Source organism: Musa acuminata, chromosome BXJ1-5 (assembly GCF_036884655.1).
Source record: "Musa acuminata AAA Group cultivar baxijiao chromosome BXJ1-5, Cavendish_Baxijiao_AAA, whole genome shotgun sequence".
NCBI classification, from domain to species: domain Eukaryota; kingdom Viridiplantae; phylum Streptophyta; class Magnoliopsida; order Zingiberales; family Musaceae; genus Musa; species Musa acuminata.
In genome coordinates, this window is record NC_088331.1 from 10,379,286 (window position 1) to 10,396,122 (window position 16,837).

Below are 16,837 nucleotides of genomic sequence, written 5' to 3' on the forward strand. Positions count from 1 at the left end.
TGTGAAGAACCAAGCCTGAGTTAGGTGTTAATGCTCCTCGACCAGTGTTCCGGCTCAGTTAACCGAGTGCAGTTGCGCCGATCGAGGCATGAGGCGTCGGCTGACATCATGGTGTGTCACATCACCATTTTTACCCTTATCATCCTGGATGTTAAAAATGTAGCTGAAATGAGTCGATGCATGAAGTTCCTTCGTCTTGGCCTCTCGTCGTGGGTTATCCAAACCAACATTGTCGTGGTTGTGAACGTCGTGTTTTTGATGCCGCTCCCTGCTCTCTCTCTCTCTCGGAGTCGAAAAGGAAATCAAGGAGACTCAGAAGCCTTCCTCACCTCGCCTTCTTCTTTGTGTGAAGGCATCTCCTCCTCCCTCACGATCCGGAAGCATTGGTTTGGAAGATGAGAGGCGCTTGGCTGTTCTTCCTTCTGGTTCTTCTTCTACTCCTTCCTCTCCTTGTTCATGACGATGGCGAAGGTGACTGCTCCACCGACGACGGAGGCCGCGACAAGAAGAAGGCCCTTCCGCTCAAGATCGCAGCGATAGTTTCCATCCTGGTTTGTGGTGGCATCGGGGTGGGTGTTCCCGTGCTTGGCATGTGGATACAGTCGCTTCGTCCGGAGAAGGACATCTTCTTCGTCATCAAAGCTTTTGCCGCCGGAGTCATTCTGGCCACCGGCTTCATCCACATATTGCCGGATGCGTTCGAGACCCTGACCTCCTGATGTCTGGCCGCGAGTCCTTGGCAGGACTTTCCGTTCGCGGGGTTCTGCGCGATGGTCGGCGCTATCGGGACGCTGATGGTGGACACCCTCGCCACCGGATACTTCAGCCGATTAAACGGTGACAGATTGCGGCCGACTTCATTGAGCGAAGCCACGAATGGCGATGTGGAGGCAACTCACGGTCACACGCATCGTGCCGCTGTGATGCAGCCGGAGGATTCTTCGGCCCAGCTCATCCGACATCGTGTTGTTTCTCAGGTAAGGAACCGATGCTTCACCTTGTGCCTTCACAAACCTTGTCGATGTACCGCGAATTAACGAGAACCGCGAGCTAGGTTTTGGAGCTCGGGATCGTGGTGCATTCTGTGATCATCGGGATCTCTTTGGGGGCATCGGAGTCTCCATCCACCATACGACCGCGGGTAGTTGCTCTCAGTTTCCATCAGTTCTTCGAAGGCATGGGTCTCGGAGGCTGTATCGTTCAGGTACGCTTATTTTGCTGCATGAATAGCTGCTTCTTCTTCTTCCTCATTGGAAATATTCCTCTTCTGGAGTTCCTTCTCGTTGCAGGCAAGGTTCGAGTTCAAGGCAATGGTGACAATGGGGCTCTTCTTTTCGCTCACGACTCCGGTTGGGATCGCCATCGGCACTGGGATATCATCCGTGTACAACGAGAACAGCCCTACTGCATTGATCGTTCAAGGACTTCTGGACTCTGTCGCCGCGGGGATCTTGATATACATGGCGTTGGTTGACCTGCTGGCTGCAGATTTCATGCACCCGAGGGTACAGAGCAAACCGAAGCTACAGTTTGCGTTGAATGTTTCTCTGCTCGCAGGCGCAGGCTTGATGGCTCTCCTTGCCAAGTGGGCTTAAATGTCATGTAATAGGTCTGGTTTGCCATTGGTTGTGCTTACTTAATTACGAAGAATACATATTAGTTTCCGTAACTCGATGACTTCACCGATGCCTCTGCATGGACGTGTGACTTTTGTCGTATTCCTGATCACATGCATTACGTGTTTGCCACCTGAGAGGAATACGAGAGAGCCAAGGCAGAGTGGGAACAGAGACTCCCGACGCAGTCGATTCGAGGCCGCCGCAGAGATGCTGGCTGCCCACCACCCAGAAGCTGAGCAGGTGGCACTCCTCGTCGAGGAACTCGACGAGCTTGCGGTTGGTCAGCGCCGGAAGGTCCGATACGAGATGGACGTCGCCGTCGATCACGTGGCAGCTCTTTACGAATTACTTGTAGGCCTGCAGCCGGTCGAAACGCCGCACCACCGACCGCACGGTGTCCACGCGCGCTCACGGACGGCGCACCTCCCCTGAGGCTGTTCCTGGAGTGGGTCTGCGACCGATGCGATGGTGCGGAGGGAAGGATGGAGTGCGGCATGGCAGCTGGGTTTGGCTTGGAGGGCTCATGGAACATGCATGATTGCTCCCATTGCCATTGAGCTTCCTTCTCATGTATCAATCACGAATCTTGACACACTCGTTTGTTGCAATAATTAAAATTAATGGACTTATAGGAACTACATGATCCTGAGTTATTACTCCTCTTATGGATCATCGCTACAAAGTCTCCACTAATTTTAGCAAGATCACAGCTGATTAGAAAGTATAGCGTATGTATGATGAAGTGTGAAGACTAAATATTTAATGCTAAGAGGAGAGCCACAGAGGATCCACGAAATCACAGCCTACATATCCAGCAGGGGAAGTGAAATCTGTAGGTCATAAGCATCAATCCATTCATGTCCTTTAAAGCAGCCCTACTGGTCAAGAACTCAAAAGCCCATGAAGCTAGCGTCATCACATCGGTGGCCACTGTGCACAGTGATGTGATGTACAGCTGCTACAATAACCTGGTGACACTGCTCTCCAAAGTTAGGTTAGGATGGAGCCCGTAAACTTTGGCAGGGATAGGGTGTCAGCTTTAGTGCGCAGGAAGAAGGGAGAGCCGAGAGCGGACGAAAGGGAGTGTCCTTTAGCCATTTAAGAGAGCCCTCGGAACCGGTGACGGGGAGCGACGAGGAAGAGGAGGGTAGGAGAAAGACGTTGAAGCACTCCAAGTTCCGAGGGCGGAGTGGTGGTGCTTCTGCACCGGTTAAACCTAGGTTTCCTCTGTAACTAAGACTGCCCTAATCCTCATTCAAGTGCCATTCGACGTTCGGTCAAGCTCCTACCGGTGAATCCTGACATGTATATACCTCAAGCATCTGAAGAAATGCCCAGAGCCGATGGCCACTGCGCTGCTGCACAGTCCAAGAACTACTTCACATGAAGGAAACAGTGAAAAGGAAAGCTACACTACCGCCAGAGATTAGTCTGCAACCTGTGGAAATGATTGGTGGAGCTTTATTTTCCCACCAACTCACCTAATGCCTGCACAGGCCATTAAATTCGGCATATAAAGGCTGGAGAAGCTGAGTTCCTTTCTAACAAAGCTATGCCACCCACCCGAGTACATATCCAACTATAAATACACCCCAGTAGCCCCAAGGCTTCCCCATCCCTCTCATTCTCTCTCTCTCTCTCTCTCGCGGTGGGTTGACGACGCAAAAGTAAGGAAGAATCTGTAAAGCTCAGGAGGGATAGCGCCATGGACGATGAGGAACATGAATTCTGAAACCATTTGGTGGTTCTGCTTTCAAGTCTAATGCGCTATCTATCCTGAGTTCTATGGGTTCTTCGTACTACTACTACTCTAGGAGGAGTTTGATGCGTGGGGAATGCGTAGTATCACCCTCTCTTATTCTCATCCACTTCCGCATATTATTCTACGCTTTCCATTTGCCAGCAGCAGTTGGTTTCTTCTCACACCATAACTAGTAGCTACGTCACCATTCTCACTACGAAGCTTCCCAAGCTGCTTGTTTCCTTCTCAACATATGGTAAGGCACACCTTCATACCAGTTCAAGGTACGTAACAGGATGTGAATTGCGTTCTCCTTCAACCCTTCTCTTTCTCTCTCTCTATGCTTTATTCATCGAGTAGCCAAGCATTTCCGTAGACCTGGTTCCGTGTTTTAGCAGATATCCTCGGAAAGGGAAGTGCAATTGACCTATGATCCCACAGCTCTAAAGGAAACGTTAGATGCAAACATACACCCAGAAGACGAGGCTGAGCAGCGTATGATGCCTCCAAGAAGAAAACTAAGGGCAAGGTGCGGACATAATTCAACCGAGTACGATCGCACAAGTCACGAGATACGGAGGTGGAAATTAATAGCAGCAGAGAAAATGGCAGCCGCCTGAGCGAATACAGAGACGGCCGTATAATCTCCTGCCACTGCGAATGCGGCAGCATGTCATATGCATTAACGAGCTGCCACCCTTTCACCGTCACCGCATGCGTCGTATATGTTAATATTCTGTCAATATCGCACTGTCACAAAACAAAAACCTAGAAATTGTTCATGACGAGTGTGGTAAAAATATAAGATTTACCAGCGTCGGGTACGGACGGCTCTCACCGCATGCAAATCATGAGATGCCGACGACTCCTCTTTCCGAACACAGTGATAGTGTTCCCTTTTCATTTAATCCGAGTCGAAAAATATTTGGGGAACGTTCTTCTTCTCTAGTACGTTTATCATTCATGAATCCAACACGAAATGGGAACGATGACGAAGAAAGCAGTTCTTGCTTCGAGATATTGACTTTCCCGAATCAAAAAGCTATCAGTGCGATTCGTCGTCCACCACACCTCTCGGATGAGACGAAGCAAGCAATCCTTATAGCTCCCTACTTGGAAACCATTTATGAGCTTTGGCGTATGCTTTCCTCTCTTATTCCACGGATATGCATGCAAGCTGGACTAATGAATCTACATAAAGGTTTTGCGTGAAGGACGAATCAAGCAATCCTTGCTTCGTCTCGGATGAGACGAAGCAAGCAATCCTTATAGCTCCCTACTTGGAAACCATTTATGAGCTTTGGCGTATGCTTTCCTCTCTTATTCCACGGATATGCATGCAAGCTGGACTAATGAATCTACATAAAGGTTTTGCGTGAAGGACGAATCAATCTATTGTGATAGGAATTCGGGATATGGAGGAATTAATGGAAAGAATAAATCAAAGTTGCATAAAATAAATCGATCCAATTTTCTAATATAGTGATAGATTATTTGAATATCCTTAACATTATTTTTTTATATTAAATATAATTAATTAATTAATTAATTAATATTTTTAAATTATTCATTTAAGAGGGCATTTATGTTAATAAAATTGGGATTGACGTGAGAAATAAATTAAAATCAACTCGGTTTTACAAAATTATCATAATGTTTATGTTTCTAATATTAGTTGATTTTTAAATATTTTTTTAAAATATTTTTTTAATTAAATATGCGATCCGATTAGTTGATCCGAGGTTTTATGGGATGGATCGTTTCCCGATTCGATTCTCATGACGTAGAAGAAAAATAAACATAATTGAATTAAGGTACTTAGAATGAATTTAAGACTGCCAAATCTCATGAGCAACAAAGCTCACCATGTCCTAATGTTAATCTTAGTATACAGATTGGTCCAATGGAAAACATTGACTTTTACTCCTGAATTTAATTGACAAGTGAAGTTAATTCCACACAAAATTGGAACCACAAGGAATAAGATTTCCTTAATTTGTTATATTTGGAACATTATCCCATCATTTACTTAATAGGATTCAGTTGGTGCCATGGAACAGTTGTTTGTTTCCTTTCCTTGTAGGAATAAGATTTCCTTTCCTTGCACACAGTGTTCTTAACCTAATTATCAGATGGTTAATCGATACCCTTTCCACTCAACCGATGATCAATGGAAACCCTCTTCCGTGCTCTAATAAAGGAAAACGGAGTTGTCATTTTCCATTAAATCAACCTTGATATGGTGTCTTCATGGCGGATCCGAATGAGATATGGATTAACAGGTGAATAAACGATCAATTAATCCTCCCCTCTTCAACCTTATCCACACTCCCGAGTATATAACCTCGCATGCATGCACCCAAGCTTTGGCCCGGTGACAAGCATGGCACGCTTCCTCCTTCACTTGCTCCTCTTCTTCTCCTCCCTCTTCTTCGACTTCACCGCCTCCGCTGACAACGGCACCCGTGCACCCGACTTCTCCGCCGTCCTGTACTTCGGTGACTCCACGCTGGACACCGGAAACAATGGCTACATCCTCACGTTGGTCAGGGGCAACCATCCCCCTTACGGCCGGGACTTCCCGGGAAGCGTTGCGACAGGGAGGCTCTCCAATGGCCTGCTTGTGCCTGACCTTCTTTGCTCCGAGCTCGAGATCAAGCAGCTGTCGCCGCCGTTCATGGACCCGAATCTCTCGGACGACGACATCCGCACGGGCGTCAACTTCGCGTCGGCCGGGTCGGGGTTCGACGACGCGACCTCGGCTCTCCTGAACACGATCCCCATATCGAGGCAATTGGAAATGTTCGAGGAGTACCTCGCCAGGCTCAAAGCTGTTGCTGGGGAGGAGGACGCCAAAAGAATCGTAAGCGACGCTTTGTTCCTCGTCAGTGCGGGAACCAATGACTTCCTGTTGAACTACTATGACCTGCCCACCACCACCAGGACTGCGATGACCATAGATGAGTACCAAGATTTCCTGCTCCAAAACCTCCACAAGTTTCTCAAGGTAATCGATGCTTTCCATCGCAAGCACTTCGTAGTCGATTCCTTGTTCATTTGCTGTTTCATGCATGCAGGGTAGCTACGATCTCGGAGGCCGTAGGTTCATAGTCGCTGGCCTTCCTCCGATCGGGTGCTTACCGCTCCAAATGACGCTAAGCGTGGTTCATTCTGTCGTCCGGACGTGCGTCGATGAGCAGAACTCAGATGCGCGGCACTACAATTCCAAGCTCAAGCACCTTCTGCTCAAGACCCAGCTATCTCTTCCCGGGAGCAAGTTTGTCTACCTCGACTTGTATGACTTCTTGATGGAGGTCCTCAACAATGCAGCCAAGTATGGTAAGCCGACCTGCATCACTTCTCCCTCTCGATCAAACAGAACGACCAGCTTGGAGTTCGAGTAACTCTACCTAACGCTGTCGAAATGTGCTCTGGTTCGATTCAGGTTTCCGGGAAACCAAGAGAGGATGTTGCGGGACGGGGATGTTCGAAGTAGGTCCTCTTTGCAATCGGTTGAACGCAGCTTGCCCGGACGTGTCGAGATTTGTGTTTTATGATGCCATCCATCCGTCGCAGAGATTTTATGAGTTGATCACCGACTACGTTGTGGAGGACATCATTCCACATTTGCGACGACGAGTATGAATAACGAGTCTGTCATCGAGTCCATTTATCTTTGACCCGTTTCGCTCTATAAAAAACGTTTCCATTGTGATACGTGTGGGCAACGTCTGTAGTTATGGCGCTTTTGTGCAACACAAGTCCACTTAGTTGGTGTGTAGCTCTCGCTGACATTAGTTTATTTATGATGCTCCTCGGAGCAGAGTACCGACGCGAACCGCCGACCGCACTCTTCTTGCGTTTATATCGAAGTGACGCTTTACCCCACGACTAGAGCGCTTCCGAGATCTACAAGTAGTTCACCGGAAGGCCTCCCGCGAAGTGAAGCTTTACCCCACGACTAGAGCGCTTCCGAGATCTACAAGTAGTTCACCGGAAGTTCTCCCGCCGGAGATGATGTCTTCCGCCCCCTCCCTGCCTCCCCTCCCCATCTCAAACCCCCCTGCCGCCTCCGCCGCCCCCGTCGCCCCCTCCTCCGCCGTCCCCGTCGCCACTCCCGCCTTCCGCCTCTTCCTCTCCCGCCTCTCGGACTCCGTCGGCCGCTCCCTCTCCAACCGCCGCCCCTGGTCGGAGCTCGCCGACCGATCTGCCTTCTCCCGTCCGGATTCCCTCTCCGACGCCTCCTACCGCCTCCGCAAGAACCTCACCTACTTCCGCGTCAACTACGCCGCTGTCGTCGCCGCCGTCCTCGCCATCTCCCTCATCACCAACCCCTTCTCTCTCGTCGTTCTCCTCGCCCTCCTCGCCGCCTGGTGTCTCCTCTACCTATTCCGCCCCTCAGATCCGCCGCTCGTCATCCTTGGCCGGACCTTCTCGGATCGCGAGACCCTCGGCAGTCTTGTCCTCATCACCGTTTTCGTAGTCTTCCTCACCTCCGTCGGGTCGCTTCTGATCTCAGCCCTGGTCGCCGGTGCTGCCATCGTCGGCGCCCATGGGGCTTTCCGGGTGCCGGAGGATCTTTTCCTCGATGAACAGGAAACGGGCGCTGCCAGCAGTCTCTTATCCTTTCTTGGAGGAGCCGCCTCGGCTGGACCTGCCGTCGTCGCCGCTGCCCGTGTCTGATCTACCAATCTACAGTTCTCAACTGCGCCGAGGTTCTTGATTTCTTGTTATTCCTCCCTCTTGTTTGTATGAAACAAAAGTATATTCCATTGATATGTTCCAGGGTTTCTTTCAGCAATGTCTTTTGTTCTATATACAGACATCGGACTAAATGTTCTTGTTACTTTATGTGGTTATCGATGCATACAGTATGTTACACCTTAGATCTATGGAAGAATTGTATGATCTAATCTCTTCGGTATGCCTTGGGTGTCATAATTAGATCTGGATCTCCTTATTTCATCTTGACATTCTGTTTTTTAGGTATCAGATCGATCTGACTACTATGTTTTGTAGGGGGTGTCAAGAGTTCTCAGATCTGAAAGAAATTAATGTACATTTCAGAATCTAGTAAGCAGATTCTGCCTTGTAGAGTTCATTTTGGTGCAATTATGTTTTGGTTGTCTTCAGATGCTAGATAGTAGAGAGTTGGTATATCAGATCTATTGCTGGAGAAGTTCTTTGTTGCTTCTGTATTGAGTTTCACAATTTCTTTTTATCTTTGTGTGGATGGATGTTAATTGTTGACAAATTTAGAAATCAATAATACATTTAGAATAACCTTTTATTTATGTTGTTCTACTGGATAAGGGGAAGCTGCTATAATTTGTGAATATCTTAAATGATATTACACTGATTTTTCGCCAGTTGATTAGACAGTAAAAATTCTAGGAGATCACTGCTTAGGCATTCAGTTCAGTTTTAGTCTTAGTCTTGTTTTGATAAGAGACCCTACATGGTTATTCAATAAGGAGGCACTGGAGGTTGGTTCTTTTTGCATAGTTCTCTAGTAAGGAGGCGATAGAGGCTTTTCCGTAAGTGTTTATTCAATAATACTCTCGTGCCCTACTTAAGATCTTTTGAGCTAGCATCTCTAAATTAGTCCTTTTAAGTCTCCTCTTACTGAGATGAAAATGTTGAGGTAGACACGTGAAGTTACTGGAAAAGATAAGAACAGAAATATTCTTGTTTGTGAATAATTAGTATTATGAATCACCTTAAGATGATGTGAACATGTTATAGGAGGAATTTTTGATGTTTTGGCTGGACAAGATGGGACAACTAGTATTTGTGGTGAAAGGAAAGAGGAAAGAATCTAAGACTTCTCTGGGAATTATTGATGTATACTAGGAATTAGTATTAGTGGTGAAAGGAAAGAGGAAAGAGACTCAAGACTTGTCTAGGAATTATATTAAAAAATTGAATGGTATTGATTTAACTAAGATGAAAAGAGAGTTAAGAAGACTTATCTTGGAATTATGGATTTAACTAAAAATACAGAACTCAGTAGTGGAAAAAGAGTCCATGTAGTACTGTCAATCTCAAATAGTTGGGACATTAGTTCTTTTATTGTTGTTCTACCTATGGTGTGTGCACATGCTTGTGATTTTTTTGTGCCTGAAGTAGTTTCTCTATATCCCTATGTATCTGGGACTTATTATATGGATGCATCTCCATTATCGAAATACTTCTTTTCTCTCTTTTTTTTTTTTCGTTCAATTCAAGTTCTTATGATAACACTTTTATGCATCACCTTAACATAATGCATACATCTACACCTGACAGGAGAGATAGCTACATGGTTTGGTCAAATAAATTTCAGTTTATCTTCTTTGTTAATGCTTTGTTGCTTTTTTCTTCCATTCATGAGGAAATCCGGTTGAGACATCAGACTTTGTGATTAGCTGCATAGTTTGTCTCTGCTGTTTTGCTCCATTGGGCATTATCAGGTTGAAGCATTATTTACATGACTTTCACAAAAAGAGATCCTACCAACTAGGTCTGTGGAGTTCGGATTCTTGTATTATCATGTTAACTTTAAATCTCATTTTGACGTGACCATGTAAACCTATGGATGACATCTTTTAAATCTTTTTGGGAAGTCAGATACTATTGAAATAAGGATAAATCATGTATTTTCCTTAGTTGGTTACAGATATCCTGATTGGATAGATGAAACTTTTGTACCCATATTGTGCTATTGCAAATTACAAGAATTTGTAGGGGGTACAATCTAAGGATTGAAATTTTATATTGTATCGAAGTTTCGAGATTCGTTCGAGTACGGTATTAAATATTGAGCGGTATATATATATATATATATATATATATATATATATATATATATATATATATATATATATATATATATATATATATATATATATAGAGTAAAAAAAAGGTAACGTCGTCTTTTTTATTATATATATATATATATATAATAATAATAATAATAATAATAATAAAAAGATGACATCACCTCATCTCTGCCTGTGTGAAGAGAAGGTGGGGAGAAGAAACTGTTTCCTTCTCCTCGTGCAAAAAAGAGAGACGAGGTGACGTCGTCGCCTCGTTTCTTTTGCCTGCTTGGGGAGAAGAAACGCCACCTTGATGACACTTGGTTTCTTCTCCCTGCGACATCGTCGAGAATTCTTCTCCCTGCACGGATGAGAAGTCATCGACGACGCCAAGGCCTTGTCACCTCAAATAAGGAGGGAGAGCGGCGTCGGAGATGTCGCCTCGTCTCTTTTGCCTGCTTGGGGAGAAGAAACGCCACCTTGATGACGCTTGGTTTCTTCTCCCTGCGACATTATCGAGGATTCTTCTCCCTTCACGGATGAGAAGTTATCGACGACGCCAAGGCCTTGTCACCTCAAACAAGGAGGGAGAGCGGCGTCGGATATCCAGGTTCACCTCTTCTTCTCCCTCTTCTTTCTTCTCCCTTGGCTAATACCATCGGGTAGCGGGTGGTAACGAGGTGGAAACAACTCCAATCGACGGTAGCGGGTGGTCTGCGTACCGGTCTGCTGGCAGACCAATACATACCGTTCGATATGGACAGTATTATTTGAAATTAAAAACGTTGGTACAATCCATTAACTACTGCAAAATTCCTACTATGTTATGTAATTATGTCATTGCTACTTAATTCCTACTATCTCATTTAACTATATGCCATCTTATTCTATAATCTTAAACACGATCGCTCTGTAAAATGTGGTTTCGTTTAGTTACATGAATGTTAACATGTTGAACTTCTTTTTTCCTTTTAAATTTAGCATGACTGGGTAAATTACAAGAATTACTTCATTAAGGATATTTTTATTACGACTAAAACTAAGTGACTTTGCTTGGGAACACTAGGGTAACATGAAATTTTAGGGAAAGAATTTCATATTATCTGTCATGTAAAAGTCCTTGGTAAGTTTTCATACTTTCTGTGTTCAGTCACAAGTGCTCTGTGCATCAAGATTCTTAGGTTGGTTGAATCTCCTGCTAGGAAAGCTTTATGAAGGTGTTAACTGACCTCAACTTCTCATTAGTGCCATTTATAAGTAGATGAGGTTGTCAACTAGTTGCTAGAGGTTGTTGGCATCTCTGCTGCTAATTATTTCGTTGCGCTCGCAACGGAAAATCACTTTATAAGAAAATCATCAAGCAGCCTTTTCTTTTGGTGCTTCTTTGTTGAGTGTACGTGTAGCGCATGTTTGCACAGGTATTAATTGTTAGTCATCTTATTAACGCAATTTGTGGTTAAAAAGTATGTCTATTAACCCAAGTCAACTATCACAATGCTTCTTTTTCAGTGTATGTTAGGGTTTGTGTTTCACATGAGTTCTTCTTCGATTAACTTCATCAAAAGCTCACTTACTAACTTTCAACCAATTCTCTTAATACTGTTCTTTTTGAGTGTCCATTAGGGCATGTTCTCATATGTACTAATTGATCCCATTTGTAGTTAGAAGTTTTGCCTATTCAAGTGGAGCCAACTCTTCTGTTGGAGTTGTAGGTAAGGGTGTTTCCACAGGTATTAATTGACATAAACTTCATATTTGTAGGGCCATTTGTGATTCCATCAACTGCAGCCAACTTTAGCTTTTAGCGTAGGTATCAGACATACAAGAGTTTGACAAATCTGTATGTTTCACATCATTCCAACGTGAGTTAGGAAGGATATTCTTGGATTTGAAGAACATTCCCTGTCAAGTTTTTTCTTTGGCTGGCATTTTGATGATGTGCAAGTACTATTATGGTCAACTTTATACTGCTTGAATTTTCAAATGAAAGCCGAACTTAGTTCACCAAGTAATTTACATATTTCAATTAGTTTTCTCATGGATTTGGAACTGTAGGGTTTGGTTACGTACTGTCTTTTGGTTTATTATATCAGTAAGAAATGGAGGGAGGGCCCCCACTGAATAGAACTGGGGTAGGTTCATTCCCAATGTGCTACATGTCCACATGATGACATCGTGCAGCGGTGGTATCAATGTTTGCTACACCCACTATAGACACTTGCTATTATGATTTTGGCCTACCATCCTTACGATCTCCTGTTTGTCCTCCTCTATTTTGTTCCGTCTTTCGTAACCCTGATGGGAATATGCTCGTTGTTTAAAATGTAGCTGAAATGAGTCGATGCATGAAGTTCCTTCGTCTTGGCCTCTCGTCGTGGGTTATCCAAACCAACGTTGTCGTGGTTGTGAACGTCGTGTTTTTGATGCCGCTCCCTTCTCTCTCTCTCTCTCTCTCTCTCTCTCTCTCTCTCTCTCTCTCTCTCTCTCTCTCTCTCTCTCTCTCGGAGTCAAAAAGGAAATCAAGGAGACTTAGCAATATTGATTGGGTGGGTGGAGAAGGGGGGGAATGTGCAGCGAGCGCTATGAGTGCGGGCAGAGGCAAAATTTATGGCGCTTCCACTACTGTTGTGTCAGGTCTAATGGTTCCACCAGTACCGTCCCGCAGGTCTACTATGGAGTCATTTGTTGATGCTACTTACCGTTGTTGGTGATCCATCCATCGACAACTATTCTCTAGTTTAATTGAATATGCAGCGGGTGCATCTGACGGTGGTGTTTGGGCATTAGATGGCAGGAGGAGTAAATATGTCTTGGTAGTACACTTAGGAAAATAAAAACACCGAAATGCAAAATCAAGAGATATGTCATCATATCTTCCACATCAAAGTGAAGACGGGAGATGGATGGATCCATTCATCCTCGTACATCATCGAAGCTGCGTCTCCCAAGCTATAATCTCCATGGTCACATCTCCCTCCTGTCTTCCTCCAATGTGCGATGGATGCCATCGACGAGGGAGACCGCACCGACCCGCTGCGTGGCCCCGTTCAAACAATGTAGCCGTTATGACCGAGTGGGAGCGTCACTCGGTGTCGCTAAAGCCCCTTCTAACATCCTCCCACAACCCTACTGCCAGACGCCGCCCATCATCATCACTACACTTGGCTACACGAAAGAGAGGGAAAAAGAAAAAGAAAAAAAGAGAGAGGAACAGGAGGCAGACTAGCCGTTAGAATAAGGATATAGCCTTCTTCCCTGATTCCCTCATCCCAAACAAAACAAACATCTCAACCAAGGAGATCAGCGGACTTCCGACCTTCTCATCCTCATCGCTACTCATCCCTCCTCTTCTTCTTTCTCCTATTGTCTCCTTCCCAAGTTAGCATGCGAATGAAGAGGCGGCTGGAACAATGCCAAAACCCAAGGGAAGGGAACATGGAGAGACGGAAGCAGCGTAGCTCCAAGGCAGCTCCGTATCAGCACTCCGCCACCAGGAGCAGCCTTCGCCACTTTCAGCTCGACCGGATTTCGATGCTGTTTCACCTCCACATTGCCCTCTCCTTGCTGCTGGCTCTCCCCAGCCGGGCCTCCATCGAGTCCTGGGACGGAATCATCATCAGCCAGGCCGACTACCAAGGCCTCCAGGCCTTCAAGCACGCCTTGGATGACCCCCGGGGTCGCCTCCGCAGCTGGAATGACACCGGCCTCGATGCCTGCTCCGGCGCCTGGTTGGGGATCAAGTGCGTCATGGGGAAGGTCATCGCCATCCAGCTCCCCTGGAGGGGACTTGGCGGCCACATCTCCGAGAAGATCGGCCAGCTCTCCGCCTTACGAAAACTGAGCCTCCACGACAACTCCATCGGCGGCCAGATCCCTTCGGCCATCGGTTTCTTGCCCGACCTCAGAGGCCTCTACCTCTTCAACAACCGCTTCTCCGGCGCCATTCCTCCGTCCATCGGCAACTGCGTCGTGCTCCAGACCGTCGATCTCAGCAACAACTCGCTCACCGGGAGCATTCCTTCTTCCATTGCCAACTCCACCAAGCTGTACAGGCTGAACCTCAGCTTCAACAATCTCTCAGGTGCCCTCCCCGTGAACATTACTCGCTCCGCCTCGCTCACCTTCCTCTCACTTCAACATAACCATCTCTCTGGTCCCGTCCCTGACACTTGGGGTGCGACCAACGGCGGCAGCCAAGTCTATCAGCTGCAGACCCTGTATCTTGATTACAACTCCATCAGTGGGAATCTCCCCATCTCCCTCAGCAGGCTACGGATGCTCACAGAGATTACAGTCAGTAACAATCGACTTAGCGGAAGCATACCGGAAGACATCGGCACACTGCCGATGCTTCAAATCTTGGATCTTTCTCACAACAATATAGGAGGAAGCTTTCCTGCTACACTGTGCAACCTGTCGTCGCTGGTCCGATTAAATCTCGAGGGGAACCAAATCGACAACCAGATACCGGACGCCATCGACGGGCTTAAGAACCTATCGGTGCTGTCACTGAAGCGGAACCTGGTAGGCGGTGTGATACCGGCGACACTTGGAAACATCACTAATCTGTCGCAGTTGGACCTGTCGGAGAACAACCTCACCGGAAAGATTCCTACCTCCTTGACGCACCTTACTGCTCTGACCTTGTTCAATGTATCGAACAACAATTTATCAGGCCAAGTGCCTCTTCTCCTCGCCCAGAAGTTTAACTCGAGCTCTTTCAGAGGAAACATTCAGCTCTGTGGTTACAGCAGTTCAGTCCCTTGTCCTTCTTCTCCTGCTCCGAATCTTCCTCCACCATCCAACCCTGCAGGGCAACCTCACGCTAAGCTGAGCACAAGGGCGATCATTCTCATAGTCGCAGGGGCAGTCCTCGCTGTGCTGCTACTGCTCTGCTGTGTTCTGCTGTGGTGCGTGATCAGGAAAAGAAGGTCCTCGGGCAAGAAAACCGATGGCGATGCAGCTGCCACCGGAAGAGCCGAAAAGCCCGGGGCTGCTTCGGGAGCTGAGGTGGAGTCCGGCGGGGAGGCCGGGGGGAAGCTGGTCCACTTCGAGGGCCAGCTGGCGTTCACTGCGGACGATCTGCTGTGCGCGACGGCGGAGATACTGGGAAAGAGCACTTACGGGACCGCGTACAAGGCCACCTTGGAGGATGGGAACCAAGTTGCAGTAAAGAGACTGCGAGAGAAGATTACCAAGAGCCAGAAGGAGTTCGAGGCGGAGGTTAGTGAGCTTGGGAAGGTTCGGCATCAGAATCTCTTGTCTCTGCGAGCCTATTACTTAGGCCCCAAAGGGGAGAAGCTTCTCGTCTTCGACTTCATGCCTAAGGGAAGCCTTGCAGCTTTTCTACATGGTAAGCTCAACATAGTTTCTTCTTCGTCACCTTTACTATGAGAACGAAGGTGGTATATTGATACGATACTCTCTGTTTCGCTAACGCAGCTCGGGGACCTGAGATATCGATAGATTGGCCTACGAGGATGAAGATAGCCAAGGGCATAACCGGGGGCCTCCTCTACCTTCACGGCGACCTGAACATGATCCACGGCAACCTGACAAGCAGCAACGTCCTCCTCGATGAGAGCGCTAACGCCAAGATCTCCGATTTCGGGCTCTCGCGCCTGATGACCAACGCTGCTAGCTCAACTGTGATCGCCACATCCGGTGTGCTCGGATACCGAGCTCCGGAGCTGTCGAAGCTCAAGAAGGCCAACACGAAGACCGACGTCTACAGCCTCGGAGTCATCATGCTCGAGCTCCTGACAGGTAAGTCACCAGGGGAGGTGATGAACGGCATGGACCTGCCACGTTGGGTGGCCTCGACCGTGAAAGAGGAGTGGACGAACGAGGTGTTCGACCTGGAACTGATGAGAGATGCGGAGGGGACGACGACAGGGGACGAATTGCTCAACGCCTTGAAGCTGGCCCTGCACTGCGTCGATCCGTCACCGGCGGCCCGGCCGGAGGTCCAGCAAGTCCTACAGCAGCTGGAGGAGATCAAACCGGATGCTGCTGCGGGCGCTACCGGCTCCGGCGACGACGGTGGCTCCGCTACTGCAGCATCAACGAGCATAGATTAGCCGAGAATCTATATGAATTCATTACATTAATTCGTTGCAGCTTTATGTCACAATAACGTTAGTCGAATTATGTATATACATGTCGGCTTTGGTTATCGTTGATCTCAGTCATTCTTCTCCTGCCAATTATGCTCCTCTATGGCATGTACTCGGTGTGTTAGTATGAGGTCTTGAGAAAGAACATGTAGTATCTCATTTCATCTAAACTCACAAGAAGACGATTTCAAATCTTTTGCCTTTGATAAGGAATATACTATCAGCTATGGTCATCCATACATAGTTGTCATGTAGAGTATGCGGCGGAGGAGAAGGATCTAGGTCACTTTTCATCTGTCTGCGCGCATGGACAAAAGTTCAAAGCAGGTCCAAGATAGTTCGAGATTGTACTCTCTCTTGTCGCCCACGCATATAAAAGACCAAGATAGAACTATTGGGGGCAATTAGAGGCTGTCTCCCCATATAATATTTTATGAAATATTTTGATCTTTTGTGATTAGGTATAAAACTGGATTTCAACATGATAACGAGAGGGTTTACTTTTTTTTTACTACTCGCATTTGCACTCATATAACTCGGGTTATCAACTTGGGTGTCGAA

At 46.8% G+C, this 16,837-nt stretch overlaps 3 protein-coding genes and 1 pseudogene across 3 annotated transcripts; all 4 read left to right on the plus strand.

Annotated features, from left to right (window-relative positions):
* Window positions 1–395: 395 nt before the first annotated feature.
* LOC135673885 (zinc transporter 5-like) lies at window positions 396–1,595 on the plus strand (annotated as a pseudogene).
* Window positions 1,596–5,743: 4,148 nt separating this feature from the next.
* On the plus strand, window positions 5,744–7,005 carry LOC135673886 (GDSL esterase/lipase At1g06990-like). Its single transcript, XM_065183286.1, has 3 exons — window positions 5,744–6,367; window positions 6,438–6,699; window positions 6,806–7,005. The coding sequence occupies exons 1-3, from the start codon at window positions 5,744–5,746 to the stop codon at window positions 7,003–7,005; spliced, it is 1,086 nt and encodes a 361-aa protein (XP_065039358.1).
* A 230-nt stretch (window positions 7,006–7,235) lies between these two features.
* On the plus strand, window positions 7,236–8,246 carry LOC135673747 (PRA1 family protein B4-like). Its single transcript, XM_065183007.1, has one exon. The coding sequence runs from the start codon at window positions 7,375–7,377 to the stop codon at window positions 8,041–8,043; it is 669 nt and encodes a 222-aa protein (XP_065039079.1). The 5' UTR covers window positions 7,236–7,374; the 3' UTR covers window positions 8,044–8,246.
* A 4,769-nt stretch (window positions 8,247–13,015) lies between these two features.
* On the plus strand, window positions 13,016–16,462 carry LOC103984930 (probably inactive leucine-rich repeat receptor-like protein kinase IMK2). The gene is made up of 2 exons (XM_009402511.3): window positions 13,016–15,513; window positions 15,603–16,462. Exons 1-2 carry the CDS (start codon window positions 13,545–13,547, stop codon window positions 16,238–16,240), a joined length of 2,607 nt encoding a protein of 868 aa, XP_009400786.2. The 5' UTR covers window positions 13,016–13,544; the 3' UTR covers window positions 16,241–16,462.
* Window positions 16,463–16,837: the final 375 nt, after the last annotated feature.